Source organism: Myxine glutinosa, chromosome 13 (genome assembly GCF_964187855.1).
Source record: "Myxine glutinosa chromosome 13, kmMyxGlut1.1, whole genome shotgun sequence".
Lineage (NCBI taxonomy): Eukaryota > Metazoa > Chordata > Myxini > Myxiniformes > Myxinidae > Myxine > Myxine glutinosa.
In genome coordinates, this window is record NC_136273.1 from 18,348,046 (window position 1) to 18,367,162 (window position 19,117).

General features: G+C 45.7%; 1 protein-coding gene across 1 annotated transcript in view; it reads right to left on the reverse strand.

The window, feature by feature from the left end:
• LOC137438651 (E3 ubiquitin-protein ligase TRIM33) overlaps window positions 1–19,117 on the reverse strand; it is a 92,992-nt gene that overhangs the window by 10,651 nt on the left and 63,224 nt on the right. The window contains 1 exon segment of the mRNA XM_068133874.2: window positions 3,557–3,683. Coding sequence (XP_067989975.2) covers window positions 3,557–3,683 — 127 coding nt within the window.

Here is a 19,117-nt window from a genome sequence, read left to right on the forward strand (position 1 = left end):
GAGAGCTGTTGATAGTGTGTTGGAGATTGTAGAAGAGTTCGGAGCAAGGAAAGGATGAGGACAAAAGGTTTGATGGTGATGGAAAGAGGCATAGTGAGGTGTTGTTTGAGGGGGGGGGGGGGGGGGGGAGGCAGAGCAAAGTCAAAGGTTGGAGGAGGTGGAGGTATGTGATGGAAGGGAGAGGAAGTGGAGAAGAGGCAGCTTTGAGGAGGAAGGGGGAGGAGGAGAATTTTTTTTTCTTTTTGTATACAAGATCGAGGCTCGTGAAAGAGCGAACATTAATCACACAGAAAGACAAACAGACACATAAAACAAATAACATCGGGAGCGGTAGACAAGATGCGGTAGACAAGATGGGGAGAGAGGGGGAAGGACACAAACACAACATTTGAGAGCAGGGACCGAGAGACATGGAGACATCGAGAGATCTGTGGGAGGGAGAGGGCTTTGGGGGGGAGGCATGTGAAGGGGGGTGGGGAGGGGGGTGGGAGAGGTATAAACATATGGACACTGCCAGGACTTCCAGGAAAGAAGTTGGAATTTCAAACAAGGTGGATCTGGGGTGAATTAGTGGGGGTAGAAAAGATCAAGGTTTTGGATGGGGGAAGATAAGAGATGGTGGTGAACAGCTGTTTTAAAGACCTGGAGGGAGGAGTGGGATTGAAGGGAGTGTGGGAGTTTGTTCCAGAGGCGGGAGAAAAGAGGAATGAAAGAGTGAAGGTGAGCAGAGAGCCGAGATTTCGGCAGTTTAACCATCAGAGGGTTGCTGGCAGATCTTGTGCGACCTGTAGGAATATTTGGGGGACAGAGCACAGAGAGAGCTGGGGGAGCAAGGCCGGAGAGGAGTCGGTAGAAGACAGAAAGACCACCTACCTGCCTGCGGTGAGTGAGTGAAAGGCCCTCAGAGATAGCTTCATCGCGGGAGATTCCAATGATTTTGAAAGCTTTGGATTCAACAGCGTGAAGCCGAGCCAGGTGTGAGGCAGGAGCACCAGCCCATAGGGGAGAACAGTATTCCATTGAGCTGCGGATGAAAGCCTTGTATGTGGTGAGGAGCTCAGGTGTGCCGAGGAAGGACTTCGCACGACGGAGGATGCCCAGTCGGCGACTGGCTTTGGAGGCCAGCTTGGAAATGTGGTTTTCCCAAGAAAGATCATGGCAGATAGTGAGACCCAAAAGCTTGAGCGACAGAACTTCTTGGAGAGGATTGTTGAGAAAGTAGATGGGAGGGTTGTCCAGTCGATCTTTTCGGAGAGACATAGTAAGAGAGTGAGATTTGTCAGGATTGAAAGACATGTTCCACTTGTTTGACCAGTCTGTGATTTTGTCCAGGTCTTCAGAGAGTGAGGAGGCTGCAGACTGCCGATCTGAGGGAAGAGGAATGGAGCGGCAGAGAGTGGAGTCATCAGCAAAGAGATACAGAGGATTTTCCAGAGAGTCGGAGAGATCATTGATAAAGACCAGAAAAAGCACAGGGCCCAGCACACTGCCTTGGGGAACTCCAGCCTGAACAGGAAGGGGAGATGAGAGAAATCCATTCAGGGCCACACGTTGACTACGACCAGAGAGGAAGTCCGCAAGCCATGCATGGAGATTTCCATGGATACCATAGGAGGAGAGTTTGGTGAGCAGAGCTGGGTGCCAGACCGTATCGAAGGCACGTGATATGTCAAGGGAGACAGCTCTGATTTCCTGTTTGGCATTGAGGACCTCCATCCATTGTTGAGACAGCAGAAGCAGCATGTCCAGAGTAGAGTGACCTGGTCTGAAACCAAATTGATGATCAGAGATCAAGCCATTGGAGAAGAGGAAAGATTTCATATCCGAAGCAATGATGGATTCCATGACTTTGCTGATAATTGGGAGCAGGCTGATTGGTCTGTAGTTGCAAGGATCTGTTTTTGCACCTTTTTTGTGTAAAGCGGTAATGTTAGCTGATTTCCAGGATGCTGGCAGATGACCTTGAGCAAAAGATAGGGTGAAAAGAACAGAGAGAGGGTGAGATAGAGCGGCAGAGCAGGATTTTAGGACCCGTGGGCTGATGCCGTCTGGTCCAGTTGCAGAATCAGAGTCGAGGTTTGACAAAAACTCCTCCACCTTGTCAGGAGAGAAGGACACAGAGTTCAGGAGCAGTTGGGTTCGACTGGGAAAGGTGGGAACAGAGAGAGATGGGTTTGGGACTAAGGATTTTGAGGCAAACACAGAGTTGAGGCATTCGGCTTTGTCACGTGCGATGTCAACTGTGTGGCCATTTGAGGTAAGGGAGGGGATGGAGGGGGAACAAACACCAGAAACGGATTTGACCAGACGCCACCAGGATTTGGAGGAAGGAGACAGGTTTGAGAGTTCATTCTTGAGTGAGGAGAGATAGTGCTTCCTGGCACTCCTGAGGGTAGACACACACTTGTTCCGAGCTTGGTGGAAGGAATTGGAGAAAGATAGTAGGGGGGGGGGGGGAGATTGGAAGGGGAGGGGTGGGTGGGGGAGTTTTGAAGGGGAGGGGTGAGGTGGGAGTTTTGAAGGGGAGGGGTGAGGGGGAAGTTTTGAATGGGAGGGGCGAGTGGGGAGATTTTGAGGGGAGGGGGGAATTTAGGAGGGGAGGGGCGAGGGGGAGTTTAGGAGGGGAGGGGTGAGGAGGGAGTTTAGAAAGTGGACGATTAATGAAAAACGAACATTTATTACAAACTGGGTTTATTGTGATTTTCAAGTCAGAGATCCGATTGAAAACGATAGAGGAGGGGTGGAATGGAGGTGAGTTTAGAGAATGTAGAAAGGAATGAAGATTTTGAATGTAAGAGATTGAATTTTTTTTTGAAATGGAACGATTTGATGAGGAAATTGAAAAAAGCCTTTTAAATAGGAAGAAAAACAGCGTGTTGCAATAACCCACTGAATAATACACTGCAGAGGAAAGTTCAAACATATTTAAACAAAACCGTGAAAAACGATCTGGGAAAAGTCCCTGAAGTGAGGGCGTGGAATAGAGAAAGGAGAACGGGTTAAATGAGTATGGAGGAAACTAGAATTGGAAAGGTGAGTCTCAGCTGGATATGGAAGGAAGAGGTAGAAGAAAAGGAGATGAAGGGGGCGGGGCGAGACAACAAGCATGTGTCCACGAGGAGAGAAGGAAATTATAATTTTTTTTTTTTTTTTTTGGTATTTAAAATGTTAGACAATGGGTAGATGTTCGGGGAAGTTAGGGGGAGAAGAGAAAATCTAAGAAATAAGCAATACAGCAAAGGAAATAACATAAATTCACAAAACACCGACAGGGGGAGGGAAGCCTCAAGTTACCAGGCCGCGCACGTGGTGCAAACAGAAAACGATGGATTATAAACAAGTTTGCACGAATTGCAAACCAACACTAACTAGAAACACACAGTAACACACACACAATAAAATAACAGGTGGAAATTTGACAAAGACCCGAATGGAAGACACAAACCTCTTAATAAGACACAAACCCGTTTTATGAAGGTTGATGCACTTTAAGACAGGAAAAGGGGACAAAATCAAAGAACGTGTATCCAAGTATATTCGCCGGGCATATCGTTACCCTCTGATCCATTGGTGATAAGCCGTGCCATGATGGTGCTTTGCGAGCAGTGTGACGCTCGTTTTCACAGTCGTATTCCATCTGCGGTTGAAGCAAGTCTCGGCAAAACGTGCACAGCCATTCGCCACTGCAATGACCAAAATATGGCAAAAGCGTCATACATGATGAATAGACAAAGCCATCAACAGTGACCAGACTGTGTGGGCGAGGCGGGGTGGGATGCTAAATACATAAATAAACCAAATAGTCAGGAGTAATCCGTTTTTGTAATAAAATAATAAAAAGATCGAAAAAAAAACAGCTTTCAATCATTATGAAAACGAAACATTACCAGGCACTACCTCTGCATACATCAGCCCTCAAAGAGAAACAGGCTGCTGCAGCATCTACATCTGTTCAGCTTAACAAGGAGGAAGTCAAAGTCTTCAAGATCATGAGAATCTCCCACAACGAAGTTGTCTATGGGTCAGCTTGCCATCGCAGACAGGTCGGTGGTATCTCCATCTCAATATGTCTATATCTCTATCTATCTGCATCTCTAACTCTATATGTCTACATCTCTAACTCTATCTCTCTCTCTCTCTCTCTTGCCATCTCCATTCTGGTCTTGCACCCTCCACTCTCTCCATGCTTTGCCCCTTGCCCACTTCCCCCCCGCCCCATGTTTATATATAGTGCATGTTCTCTTTCATTTCACTCTCATGAAACTCTTTCATGTTCTCTTTCATGTCCACCAGCAACCCCCTTCTCATGAAACTTCCAAAATCCAAAAGCACTGCTCACCGCCACCCATTCGTTATTTTTTCGCACCTGTGGAATTTCTCTTCAATCTCATTCTTCCCACCAGGTCCACAAGACAGCTGTACACCACCATCTCAGATCGTCCCCCATCCAAAACCATGACGTTTTCTACACTAGTTAAACCACCCCCTCTCCCTCCACACAAATTTTGCTTCTGCATCCATCTTGTCCACACCTTGCATTCTCCCTCATTGATACCCAAATCGCTTGCTTCCATCTCCGTTTATTTTCTCCCTTGGCCCTGCTGTTGGCATTTACCCCTTCTCATTCTGTTCCTTTTATTATGTTGTGTCCTGATCCATTCTGTGTTGTAGCTCTTCCACAAGCATTACAAAACACACCCTCCCCCGAAAAAATATAACAGGGCATTCAACACAGGAGGAAATAATGCTCTTTGATACTCTGTCCCTCCGTGAGGATCAGCTTTCAAAACCCACCACACCCATCCTCACTAGTCTACTGCTGTTCTGGCCAGCCCCTGGAAGAGATGCAGCCCCTGGTATCCTCGGCACCCCATTGTCGCAACCTGTGTTTAGCTGTCCACATCAGCAAACTGGCGAAGAAATTAGGTTGATATCTCGGTATTCTCCACAGAGTCAAGTCCATTCTGAGTTGCTTACAGCCTTTTACAGTGAATAAAGCCTTTCATTCAATGTATCATGATCCCCACTCTGTGTATAAGATTCCGTACGTCGCTAATCAATAACCATGGAGAAAGAACACCAGAGAATTTCCTGAGGAAGTCAGACACAAGATTGTAGCCAAGCATGGACAATATCAAGGCTTCAACTTCAAGTCCATCTCCAGAGACCTTGATGTTCCTGTGTCCACCGTACATAATGTTATCAGGAAGTTTAAGGCCCAGGGCGCTGTAGCCAACCTTCCTGGACATGGCCGCAAGAGAAACCTTGATCAAAGATTGCAGCAAAAGATTGTTCGAATGGTGGAGAAAGCACCTCGATCAACTGCCAAACAGATTCAAGCTGACCTTCAGACACAAGGTACGACAGTTTCAACTCGCACCATCTGTCGACAACTCAATGAAAGGGGGTTCTACGGTAGGAGACCCAGAAGGACACCACTGCTGAGAGAGGCATAAGAAAGCCTGACTGGAGTTTTCCAAAACACACCTGAACAAGCCAAACTTCTTCTGGGAGAATGTCCTGTGGACAGATGAGACCAAATTAGAGCTTTGTGGTAAAGCACATCATCTCTATGTTTACAGAAAACAAAATGAAGCCTTCAAACAAAAGAACACCTTTCCTACAGTCAAACATGGAGGGGGTTCAGTGATGTCTTGGGGTTGCTGTGCTGCCTCTGGCAATGGGTGCCTTGAATATGTGCATGACATCATGAAATCAGGAGATTACAAAGGCATTTTGGAGCACACTCTTCAACCCAGTGTCAGAAAGCTGGGTCTCCGTCGAAGGTCATGGGTCTTGCAGCAGGAAAATGAGCCAAACACACTTCAAAAAGCACCCAGAAATGGTTAAAGACAAAACGCTGGACTGTTCTGAAGTGTCCAGCAATGATTCCGGATCTAAATCCCATTGAACACCTGTGGGGAGATCGGCACCCTTCAAATCTGGGAGAAATGGAGCAGTTTGCACAAGAAGAGTGGGCCAAACTGCCAGTAGGGAGGTGTAGGAAGCTCATTCATGGCTATAGGAAGCACTTGACTGCAGTTATTTTGTCCAAAGGTTGTGCTACTAAATATCAAGTCGGGGGTGTAAATAATTGTGTCGATGCCATTTATTTTTATTTTCTGATTTAAAAGGATATATTAAGTTCTGAATCAAAAACAAAGGTTCTGTAATATTAACAGTGAAATAAAGAATCGTGGAGACCAAATACTTTTGCCAATTTCAACTTATTTTTCGAGAAAATTTGAAATTTGAAAAAGTTATTTGAAAAAGTGCAAGGGTGCCAATATTTTTGGCCACGACTGTACATGGTGTTCCAGAAGCCCACACCTCATTACCCACCCAAATTCGAAGCGGAACAGGCTCAATTCCCTAATCAATTCTCTCGTCTGTAGCATACACTCACTACATGGAGCCTGGTGTCCCTTCCTCAAGAGTTAGTTCTGCTTATGGTCATGTCATGCCATCTCTCATATCCATATCCATATCCATTATCAACCCTACTCTTACTGACCCTACTCCCTCTATCATTTCTGCCACTCATCCACTTGCATGCGAAGTCTTCATCTCCCTGTTCCTTTTGACCGTATGCCAGTTTGTGAATCTACTACCCTCCATGAGCCTAGAATTCCGCATACAGAAATAATAAAAAAAAACTTGCAAATACTTCACGTGCGAAAGCCGATTCACATGGCCGTGCCGTAACAAAAAGAGCTGGTTGTTCCATCGGCTATCATCCACTTGGGGATGTTAAGTATCCCACCGCACATTTAAAAATACAAATCGGCCACCGTGGCCAGTATGCAAATTTCCAATTCCTGCTGTAACCGAAAACTACTTCAGCAGAACCATGCAATGGAGTGACAACCTGTCGTGGGTACAATCTCACCTATGGATAAAATTTTGATGTCATATGCACCCCTCTGAAAGTTAAGGGGCAATTATTATTATTGCCACCTTTATTGTTGTTCCATTAAAAAGGGAAGAGGTGTGGGGAGAGCTAAAAGAACAAGGTGGAAAAGAAAAGAGAAGGAATAGTTCTGCTTTATATGAAGACAATGTTTCTTTATAATTGGTGATAAAATAAAAAAAAGCTTGCATTTTCGCCTGCCTTGCGGGTACTTCATTCCACCTTGCTCCCACACGTCTGCCATTCTCCTTCATGTTCACAGCATCAGAAGAGGAGTTCCTAACCCAGTTTAAAATAATCGCAAGTTAACACGAATTGGACGGCAGCTGAAGTTAATGAGAATGTTATGACTATAGGACTTTTATGATGGCTAATCACAGGCTCATGACGCACACTGTATGGGATTCCCATATTCTCTCAACAAATCTGTTCTATTATTTCAAGAGGCATTATCCGAGAGTGTCAAAATACACATGGTATAAAGACCAGAATTGATTGAACAAAATAATAAAATAAAACAAAACATAATAATTAATAAATAGTGAATAATAAATAGAGATATAACTCTGCAACAAAGTTAGCCAATGCAGTAAAACCGTGCTTAGTGCTGAGGATGAGTTCCTGGAGGAGAGAGAGCACTAAAATGGGTCATAATACCAATGCTTATATGGATATGCGTTCCCAACAACATTATTTCGAAGGCATGAGCGGTATATAAGGGCTTCATTGGGGTATTGAAAATAGTGCCCAATAATAATGCAGATAGTAGACATATTATCTATAATATTAAAAGGGTGTGTGTGTGTGTGTGTGCGCGTGCGTGTGTGTCAGTACCTCCTCTACAACTCCCAAACCATGAAACCTAGCGGCCCCAAGCTTTGCATGCATACTTCTCAAACCCCAAGGGAGTACATGAATGAAACATGGGCTATAAGTCCTGAAGATCACCTGGATCAGAAGCAACAGTCACTCAAACCCCACACAGACCCACAGACCCTGATATTTTTTATGCCATGAACAAATTTTGGGAAATCATGGGCGATGAAGGTTGTGATCAAGTTTCATTGAAATTGCGTGTGTAGTTCCAGAGAAGAGAGCAAATTTTGGGGTGGGGGGGGGGGGCAAAAACACCCCCGTAGTTCCCCTTGATGAGCAAAGATTTTGATGTGGTCAATACACCTTCGTTTGCCATCAGATATGCAGCGTGTGGCCAAGTTTCATCCAAATTGTGTGTTCGGTTAAAGTGATAATGACTGAAGTGTTTACAGACTCACTCACTCACTCATTTATTCACTCACTGACTGACTGACTGACTGACTGGCTGACTGACTGACTGACTTGCGGACACTGCTCGATCGTATTAGCTCACCGGACTAAAGTCCAGGTGAGCTAAAATGGGTGTTTGGGTGTGTTAAAACACCCTTTTTGAAGATGATAAATCGGGTGCTCATACAAAAAAAACCAAATTAAGCCTTACCTAAATGGTGGCGCACCATCTTGTTCAGCCCTCTGTGACATCGCTGGGTTCTAAAGCCACTAGTTTGTTTAGGCCTATTGAAACGTGCCTTGGTTTGGAAACACTGTCTTCTCTTACGGACTAATTAAAGCACATACAGGCAGTCCCCGGGTTATGAACGAGTCCCATTTTAAAGTCTGTGTGCAAGTTGAATTTGTATGTAAGTCGGAACAGTTACGTACGGTTCACATCTGGCGTCAATAAGTCAAATGTTTGTCTCAGTATATAGTATATATTTACCTAAAACATCTATAGGTATAAAAAACATTAAAGAAACATTTCTTAAACTGTTTAGATAGAAAAGAAAAGATAATGATTAAAGGTATATTACGCTGATTTTGATCCTCTAACCAAATTACCAATGGCCTTTTCATTTCGAGAATTAAACCACTGCGTTGCTCAGTGATAATTGTCGCTTTCATCAGGACAGAGCCTTTTACAGGCTCCATTACTCTCCCCTAGTCCTTTATAATTGTCCCGATCGTTGACCGACTGTAACCTAACGCTTTATTATTTCCACTTTCGTTTCAATCGTGATCATTTTCCTTTTCTTCGATGCATCACCATCACTTGCATCAGATTTACGCTTTGGGGCCATGATTACGAGGGTAAACACACGAAAATTTTAAGTCAAAACACAACGCACACAACAGTGTTTACGCGATCCAACTTAAAATGGCAACGACGGCATGGCGTTCTCCCTCGAGCCGACGAACTGCTGAAAACGCGCAGTGTTTTGAGCGTCGCGCAAAATAGTCCACCCGTTCGTCAGTACGAACCATTGTATGTAACTCATCTCTTTGCCTTCCACCTTTTGCCCTGTTCACGTGACTTGTGGTTGTCCCTCTAGGTCTAGGCCCTCTCCCCGTTGGTATTTTTTGTGAATATAAGATTGTTCTCGATGTCCCTGCTCTCAAATGTTGCGTTTGTGTCCTTCCCCCTCTCTCCCCATCTTGTCTACCGCTCCCCTTATTTTGTGTTTTATGTGTCGGTTTGACTTTTTGTGTGATTAATGTTAGCTCTTTCACGAGCCTCGATCTTGTATATAAAAAAAATAAAAATAAAAACCCTCAATTTTTTTTAAATAATAGGCTTTGCGGAGGTCGGTACGTAAGTACAGGCATTCGTAACCCGGGGACTGCCTGTAATTCAAATCTGGATTCGGATTTGAGGATCGATCCTGTAGACTAAATAAGTATCGTAATCTGGAGTGAAATCTGAAAAATTTTACATTAGCAATTCTTATAACTAAGTGTATTTATGTAAGCAAGGCTGTTCTCTTCCTTCTGTAGTCATCTTAATTCACACCTCCACAGGATAGAATGTTTTTTTTCCAAGTTGCAAAATGCTTCAATGTTATTCCAATTTGTCATAATTTCATTATTGCAATTGTAAACACACAGCATACTGAGAAAGAGTGTGAACCAAGCATTAGCACTTATTCCACTTATTATTCAAAGCATGTTCTCACAGTTCTCACATGTTCTCACATGTTCTCACAGCATCTCACAGTTCTCACTTAGAGACTTTTCCCAGATTGTTTTTCATGGTTTTGTTTAAATATTTATTTAAATATGTTTAAACCGCAGCCGTGATGCTGACGCCCCCCCCCCCCCCCACCCCCCAGAATTTCCATGTTTTAAACGTTTCCCGGTGTGTACCCTGGATAAGAATAGGTACGCCGTATCCCTGCGTGTCGTAAGAGGCGACTAAGAGGGTTGGCGTCAGGAAGGGCATCCGGCCATAAAAACATTGCCTCAAAAAGAGAACCATGACAATTACAACTACATGTGGGCAGGGTACAGCCCGAAGTGGAGATCGGTTTCTGAGGTTTGGGACATGGAATGTAGGGACAATGACAGGGAGATCAGGAGAAGTGGTGGAAGTATTGGTCAGAAGAAGAGTGGACATATGTTGTGTGCAGGAGACGAGATGGAAGGGAAGTGGTGTGAGAATGGTGAAGGGTAGGCAGGGACAGAAATACAAGTTTGTGTGGCAAGGGTGCCTGGAGGGCGTGAATGGTGTTGGTGTCCTGTTTTCTGAGGAGTTTGTAGACAGCGTGGTGAGTGTGACGAGAGTGAGTGATAGATTGATGATGGTGAAAATGATGATTGGAAAGCTCTTGGTGAACGTCATCTCAGGATATGCCCCGCAGGTTGGTCGGAGCGATGAAGAGAAGGACAAGTTCTGTTGTGCGATAGAGAAGCTGATGGAAAACATGAAAGATGAGGAAGTTGTTGTGGTAGGAGGAGACCTAAATGGACATGTGGGAAGGAGTATGGATGGTTTTGACGGAGTTCATGGGGGTTACGGATATGGTGTGAGAAATGGAGAAGGTGAAAGGATTTTGGAGTTTGCTGATGGAGCTGATTTGTTGATTTGTAATACTCAGTTCCAGAAAGAGGATAATAAGCTTGTTACATACACGTCAGGTGGGTCGACGACCACCGTTGACTACCTGATGGTGCGTAGGCGAGATAGGGGGCACCTCCGGGACACAAAGGTGATCCCGGGGGAGGAGGCTATTTCACAACACCACTTGGTAGTCTGCGACGTAAGGGTGAAAGGTGCGAGGAGAGCTCGGCGGGTGAAGTACCAACCAAGAATGAAGGTGTGGAGGTTGAAAGAGGTGACAGTAAGGGAGGCATTAAAAGAGAGGCTGAGTAGGGTCGAGGCTGATGTGGTTGAGCTTGAAAGTGGTTGGATGTCAATGAAAGCTAGTCTGTTGGGAGCCGTTGGTGAGGTATGTGGATGGACAAAAGGACCACCGAGGCACTCGGAAACATGGTGGTGGGATGATGAAGTTGGAAAGAGGATTGACGAGAAGAGGAAGAAGTTCAAGGAGTGGCAGAAGGCGAAGGGTACGGGAGCAGAAACAGCAGAGCATGAAAGTTATAAGGCAGCCAGGAAGGCTGCAAAGAAAGAGGTAGCAAAGGCGCAGGAGGCATGTAGGAAAATGTTCGGAGAACGCTTGGATTCGGAAGAGGGTCAGAAAGCAGTATTCAGGATTGCAAAGCAGATAGCGAAAGAGAGGTGTGATGTGATGGGGGTGAGTTGCTTGAAGGATGAAGTGGGACAAATCGTTGTCGACCCAGATGGAATTAAAGGAAGATGTTAAAGATATATGGAAATGCTGTTGAATACAGAGAATGAATGGGATGGCAACATAGAGAGTAACCCAGTTTTAGGACTGGCAGAGAAGATAACTGCGAAGGAAGTTGAGGAAGCGATAAAAGCAATGAAGGGTAGAAAAGCGGGAGGGCCGACGGGAGTTGTGGGAGATATGTTGAAGGCAGCAGGAAGTTGTGGTGTGAAGAGAATGACAGAGATCTGTAATCTGGTGGTGAAAGAAGGCCGCATTCCAGTGGATTGGGAACTGAGTACCCTCGTCCCTCTATACAAGGGGAAAGGTGACCCTCTGGAGTGTGGCTCGTACCGAGCGATAAAGTTATTGGAGCATGGAATGAAGGTATTGGAAAGGGTGTTGGAGAGGAGGATAAGGAAGAAAGTGAAGATCGACGAAATGCAGTTTGGATTCATGCCAGGAAGAGGAACGACAGACGCGCTTTTCATTGTGAGGCAGTTGCAGGAGAAGTACATGGAGAAGATGAAGAAGTTGTTTCTTGGGTTTGTTGATCTGGAGAAAGCATTCGATCGGGTTCCACGCAAAGTATTGACATGGGCATTGAGGAAGTTAGGAGTGGAGGAATGGTTGATCAGAGTAGTGATGGCAATGTACAAAAGAGCGCGCACAGCTATAAGGACGAAGGACGGGAACAGTGGTGAGTTTGAGGTGAAGGTGGGAGTGCATCAGGGGTCGGTACTAAGTCCACTACTATTTGTAGCTGTGATGGAGGTGCTGGCTCAGAACGGAAAGGAGGGTTTACCGTGGGAGTTGTTGTATGCAGATGATCTGGTGTTGATTGTGGAAAGTATGGATGGACTGAAGGAAAAGATGAACACGTGGAAGGAATGTATGGAGACAAAAGGTCTGAAGGTGAATTATCGGAAAGACGAAGGTGATGGCAAGTGGTAAAGCATGTGGTGAGGTGGAAAGAACTGGGAAGTGGCCCTGTGCTGTGTGCAGGAAGGGTGTCAGAGTGAACTCCATTCAATGTACAATGTGCGCTGAGTGGGTTCATCAAAAATGTAGTGGTCTGAGAGGGTCATTAACCAGTGTGGCAGCTACATTCAAATGTAAGGTGTGCACAGAGGGAGCTGCAGATGGAGGAAATGTTGAGTTGGATCTTGAAGATGGCGTGAAGCTGGAAGGTGTGAAAACATTTTGCTATCTCGGAGACATGCTGAATGGAGAAGGTGGATCAGACTCGGCAACGGTTGCTCGAGTGAGATGTGCATGGAAGAAGTTTCGGGAATTGAGTGGCGTGCTGATGATGAGGGGAGTGTCGTTGAAGCTGAAGGGAAAGGTGTATGCTGCATGTGTGAGAAGTGTTATGATTTATGGGAGCGAGACATGGGTAATGAACGTAGAGCAGCAACGAAGGTTGGAAAGGGTGGAAATGCGAATGGTTCGACGGATGTGCGGAGTATCGTTGAGAGAGAGGAAGACAAATGATGAATTGCGAAAGATGATGGGAATAGAGCCTGTGATTGATGCTGTGAAGAGGAACAGGTTGAGATGGTTTGGTCATGTGTTGAGGAAGGATGAAAGTGACTGGTTGAGAAGAGTGATGGAAATGAATGTAGAAGGAAGTAGAAGACGGGGAAGACCGAGAAAGACTTGGCTAAAGATGGTGGAAGAAGAAATGCGGGCAAGGGGGTTAACAAGGAGAGATGCAGAAAATAGGGCAAAATGGAGAAGATTGTCATGGGGACCGCAAGGCTAACCCCCGCTCTAGCAGGGAAAATGGCCTTTAAAATGCATGTTGTGTTGTTGTTGTATTCAAAGCATGGATAATAAGAAATACAGAAATACAACTACTCAGGAGAATGCCAAAACATTAACATAAAAAAACACCATGCATTTTATATTCCCCTGCATTTTGGGCAATATACACCACCCAGATGATATTCAAACTCAACGAGAAACATCTTATGCAAACAGAAACGATATGCTTCTGATAATTCTTCTTCTTCAAATATCCCCCTCCCCCTTCACCCCCAAGTGTATGCGCTCAGGCCCGCGGTGTCTTGTGGTGCCTTGAGGGGTACCTCGCCTGCTAAAAATGTTATGCTATTTTATCTTCTCCCTCTTTGTGCCATCTGCTTTCATTATACGATCCGTCACCTCCACACAGATAAATACATATATAAAAATAACATCCATTGACCTCGTGTTGGAGGTCAGGCATGCTTGTTCGGGCTTTGAATTTCAAACTCGACGAGAATCTTTTTTTTTTCAAACTTGGGAAACATTACAAAGTAACGAACTGCTTCTGATGATAATTCTTCTTCTTAAAACTTGGAGAGCATTACAGAGAAAATCAGCCATGATAATTCTTCTTCTTCCAGAGAAACAGCGTGAACAAATCATTACCCTTAATCTTCTTCTTCTTCAAAGCATGATGGAGAAACGCAGCCACTCATGAGATTGCCCAAACATCAACACAAAAAAACAACAAATTTGACTATTCCCTGTGTTTTTGGCGACATACATCACCCACATCTTCTTCAAACTCAACAAGAAACTTTTTATGCAAACTCTGAAACTATCTACTTCTGATAATTCTTCTTCAAACTCGCCAACAGGTCCCCCCGCGCCAGCTTTCAAGCCGGCCCGCGGTGTCCTGTGTCGTAAGGTGCCTCGCCTGCTAAAAATGTTTTATTTCCCCCCTGTGTGATCTGCTTTCATTATATTAATATAGTTATATTAATATACCTATTTAAAAAGGTGGCTCGCTTCTCCGTGGGAACATCCCAGGAGTTAAAAGGCAAATTAAATTGGAGGATTAAAGCAAAGGGACAAGCACGATGTCCGAGAGGTGTGCACACTCGCTCTAAGCCGTCTAGCTTGGGTTTGACTCCTGACCCATCTATAAACTGTCATCCCGGGGTTTTACAGGCAGGGTGATTCATCAACGTGTGTGCCGTCCCTCAGAGGAACATTAGCCTGGGTGTTTTCATCCCCCATCTCTCCCCTCTACCCTCCTCCCTCCATTCTCTCCCCTCCCCATCCCCTCCCCCCCCCCCCCCCCACCTATTCTTCCCCATCCTTCTCTTTCCCTCGCTCCCACTCCCCTCACATTACAGGAATGAGATCAAAGCTCATGATGTACCGGTGTGTTCAGCTCCATCTGTTTGGTGTTTTTAACTTGAATCTACAAATTTTTATCTGCAACGTATTAATAAAGAAACTGCATTGAAACACATCCATTGAAAACAAGGCAAAAAATATATACATACATACATACATACATATTACAGTTGGATTGACCCGTGACCACATCACCCCCATCCTTTACAAGCTTCACTGGCTCCCCATCCCCCAGAGAATCCAGTACAAAATCCTCCTCTTGACCTACAAAGCCCTCCATAACCTGGCCCCATCCTACCTGGCTGACCTCCTCTCCAGACACACTCCCACCCGGAACCTCCGCTCTGCTGGTACCAACCTCCTGACCCCCCCCCCCCCCCACCCCCCATGCGGACCAAATTCAGATCCTGGGGGGACAGGGCCTTCTCCAGCGCTGCTCCCACCCTCTGGAACTCACTACCTCACGCCATCAGAGACTCCTCCTCACTCACCACATTCAAAACATCACTAAAGACCCACCTGTTCAACACTGCATTCAACATTTAACCCACAGCATTTAACCCCTGACTGTCTCTTCTCCTTCGCCTTCCTTTTGCTTTGATTATTTACCTGTTGATTTTTGTCTTTTTGCACTTGTTTTTTTGTACTCTGTCAAAGCGTCTTTGGGCTTCTTGAAAAGCGCTATATAAAATAAATGTATTATTATTATTATTATTACTAGGGCGTGCCCGTACTATATATATATCTAAAATTATATCCCCCCCCCCTCTATTTACATGAAATGGTTTGGTCCATTCGCAAAGCCAAAGCGAACGGCTTGCGAGTACGGTGACAATCCCCCCCCTCTATTTACATGAAATGGTTTGGTCCAAAGCGAACGGCTTGCGAGTACGGTGACAATCCCCCCCCTCTATTTACATGAAATGGTTTGGTCCAAAGCGAACGGCTTGCGAGTACGGTGACAATCCCCCCCCTCTATTTACATGAAATGGTTTGGTCCAAAGCGAACGGCTTGCGTAGTTTGGTAAAGAAATCGCCATAGCGTGCACAAACGCGCAGGAAAGCGAAAGAATCGCAAATTAGTTTTAATTAGTTTTAAAACATAGTTTAACGCCAACATAGCGGCAACATAGTTTGCCAACGTGAAATAAATGAATACGCTCTCAAATGTGCCGTCCGAGGCAGAGTCTGTTCGCCACGTTCGGCACACGTGATAACTCGCTGCTCTCTGATTGGTTGAATCGTTTTTTGGACATAGCTCGGTAACTACTTGTCCGATTAATATGAAACCTTGAAAAGGCACATCCTCGGGTCCCCAGCAATATACCTGGCAAGTTTCAAGTATATCGGACCCGTGGTTGTCGAGAAACAGCGGTCACAGACACACAGACATACAGACATACAGAGATTACTGGAATTATAGATAGATTACTCTATACAAATGACAAACTGAGTAGCTTTCGCCCTTGATGAGAGCGAATTTCAATAAAGATTTAAAAACAACGTTGCATTATTGACATTTCAAGGAGATATGCATTCACATTATTATTTATAAACAACTCACAATCATGTGATGGGGAGAAAAATTTGGCTCGGTAATTTGTAAAACAGGTTAATATGGCGAACGGCTCGGAAATCGCGTGTTATCGAATTTATTTTGCTTTGACATTCACAATGAGAAACAAAATACCTTCCAAAACACCTCATTCATGTAAAACAAACCATAGCTTGAGAAACAGCCGTGAATACAAAGAAAAATGCGATCACTCCTACTGTACGATACTGCCTGGCAGACAACTTATAGATGGCATACGTTCCAGGTGCGCACGGAAGTGTCTTTTAAATAATTTTTCCACATTTCAAAGGCAGACGAACAGTATTCTGACTTGCCAGATCTCAAGCCATGGTATTTCACAAAACAAGGAACCAAACACACATGAAGGAGAAACAGCATTACATTACACAGTCTTTAACAGCCCCATTATATAACACGATAACTTATAGGTACCGCACGTTAAAAGCGCAAACCACTTTTCCACTTCCTGGTGCGCAGCGTCTTGCTGCACAATGCCGAAATCCAGTATTATTTGGAGTTATTTTCAGATTAACTCACCAGAGCAAACTGTGGCTACGTGCCTGCAGTGCAACAAAGATGTGCCTCGAGGGGGATCCATCATCAAAAACTTCACGACTACGAACTTAGTCAAGCATCTGCAAGGCCACCATAGAGCAGAATTTGCCATATATTCTGAGGAGGCATCTGGAGTTGGAGAAGGAAGCAAATGTTGCTGGACCTTCTACATAAGCGTGTATAAAACAACCCCGGCAGATCACTATGGGAAAATAAAGTCATAAAGTGGGAGAGGTCCAACGAGAAGTCTGCTGTCATTAACCAGCTGTTAGCAGAGATTATAGCGATTGATTTGTCCCAGATTGTGACTACCACTTTGATCGTCGTGGGGAGGCTTGCGTGCTTCTGTGACCCTTTGGGCTATACTGGTGGGAGATTTGCTCCTGGAAGGTTTTGCCTAGCCAGGCAGGTCAACGGGTAGGAGCCAGACTAAGAGTAGTCACACATTTTCTTAGGGGTAGGAAAAAGTTTTCTTTTCTGCCTGGTCTAGTCGCCCCCGGGGGTGTTTGGATATGGGCACCTAGCAGGGCTAAAACAAGACCTGTTAAAGGGCGGAGGAGCTCCCTGTGAGCCAACGGCCATCCATATGCAGTGCCCAACTCTGTCTGTGGACGTCCTCCTTTCGGGTTACCTCTTTCTAGGAGGTTGGTGGCAGGATTTGCACTCCAACCACCATAAAAACATGTCATTCCGCAACATGCACAAAGAACACAGCTTTAAAAAACCCTCCGTGGGAGTACCTCCTGTGCAGCTGCCCTGCGGATGATGGAATTGGGGCAAAGCCTCCAGGACCCCCATTCTTTGATAAATCGGAGGAAAAGCACATGGGAAACTTTCCTGGGTTGGGTTGTGGAGGTGTGTGTCGGGGTGGTGCTGAGGAGTCATCCACCAGACGACGGTCCCCTTAGGTTCACCTGAGGCGGTCACTTCGGAGCCTGGAATGTTCTTACTCCAAGAGAGGATGATCACCTGTCTCTGCTATCATCTGAGCTCCAGCGTTTGAACATCAGTGTTGCAACACTTTGAGGTTCGGAGGCCAGATAGTGGTGAGATAATGGAAGGTGGTTACACCTACTACTGCTCTGGTAGCTTTGACGGTTACCATGCCCAGGGAGTTGCTATAGCTGTGTCCAATAAGCTGACTCCCATGATAGTCGAGGTAACACCGGTCAACGAGCGTATTATGAGACTGAGGATTCGTCACTCTTTGGGGGTCATTTCCCGGGTCTCTGTATATACTCCGACTGAGGAAAGTGATCTCACTGTGAAGGAGCCATTCTACACCACGCTCGAGTCTGTGGTTGATCAGTGCCCCAGGAGAGATACTCTTCTAGTTTTGAGGGATTTCAATGCATCGACTGGCACTGATAGGGATGGTTATGAGGCATGTGTTGGTCCCCATGGATCTGGGACTGTGAACCAGAATATCACCAAGTTCCTCGGCTTTGCAAGAAGTCATGGACATAGGGTGGCTGGCTCAGTGGCTTATGCTTTCAGCACCCACAGCGTCATCGCTGGACTTGGTATTCCAATGCTGGTGGTGTAGCGAAGGAGACTGACCATGTACTCATTGATGGTCAATGGTGGATGCTCCAAAACTGCAGGGTCTACTGGAGTGCTCAGTTCCTCAACACTGACCACAGGCTTGTTGTAGCAACTCTGAAGTTGCAGCTCAAATCCAAGAGAATGCTATCATCCCAACCTGGCTGGATGTGGGCAAGCTCAAGGAGAGGGTAGCTGAGGAGTTTGCAAACAGGTTGAGTGGGGTTTTGGGGGGTCTGGATGCTTTGTGAGATCCTGAGGAGTTGTGGAGTGCCTTCAAGATCACCATCCTTGATGTTGCCGGTGGCTGTCTTGGAACCCACTGTCAGGCGAAGAAAAACTTTGTCTCTCAGGAGACGCTCGATACCATCAACCAGAGTCGCAGGGCCAGGCTCGATGGCAGAGCTGAACTGTTCCAGGAGCCGAGGCGTAAAACTGTACGATTGCTGAGAGCGGACAAGCAGGCCTATGTGCGAGGAATCTGTGAAAGGGTAGAGCATCACTTGTGGACATGTGATTCCCGTCCTGCTTACAGAGGAATCCGTGCTTGCGTTCTTCTAAGCCTGTCCCTAAGTATACTGCAGTTAGAGCAGAGGATGGTGGCCTCTTGACAGAGGAGTTTGAAGTGAAGGCCCGCTGGGCCGGTTACTTTGAGCGGCTGTACCAGGCTGACCCACCGAACGCAAGCGAGAGCTTTGTCAGGGGCTGCTTGCAGCCTATGTTGATCTCCGCAAAGCGTTCGATTCGGTGAATCGGGATGCCCTCTGGAGGATTATTGGTCTTCGTGGGGTGCCACCAACGCTG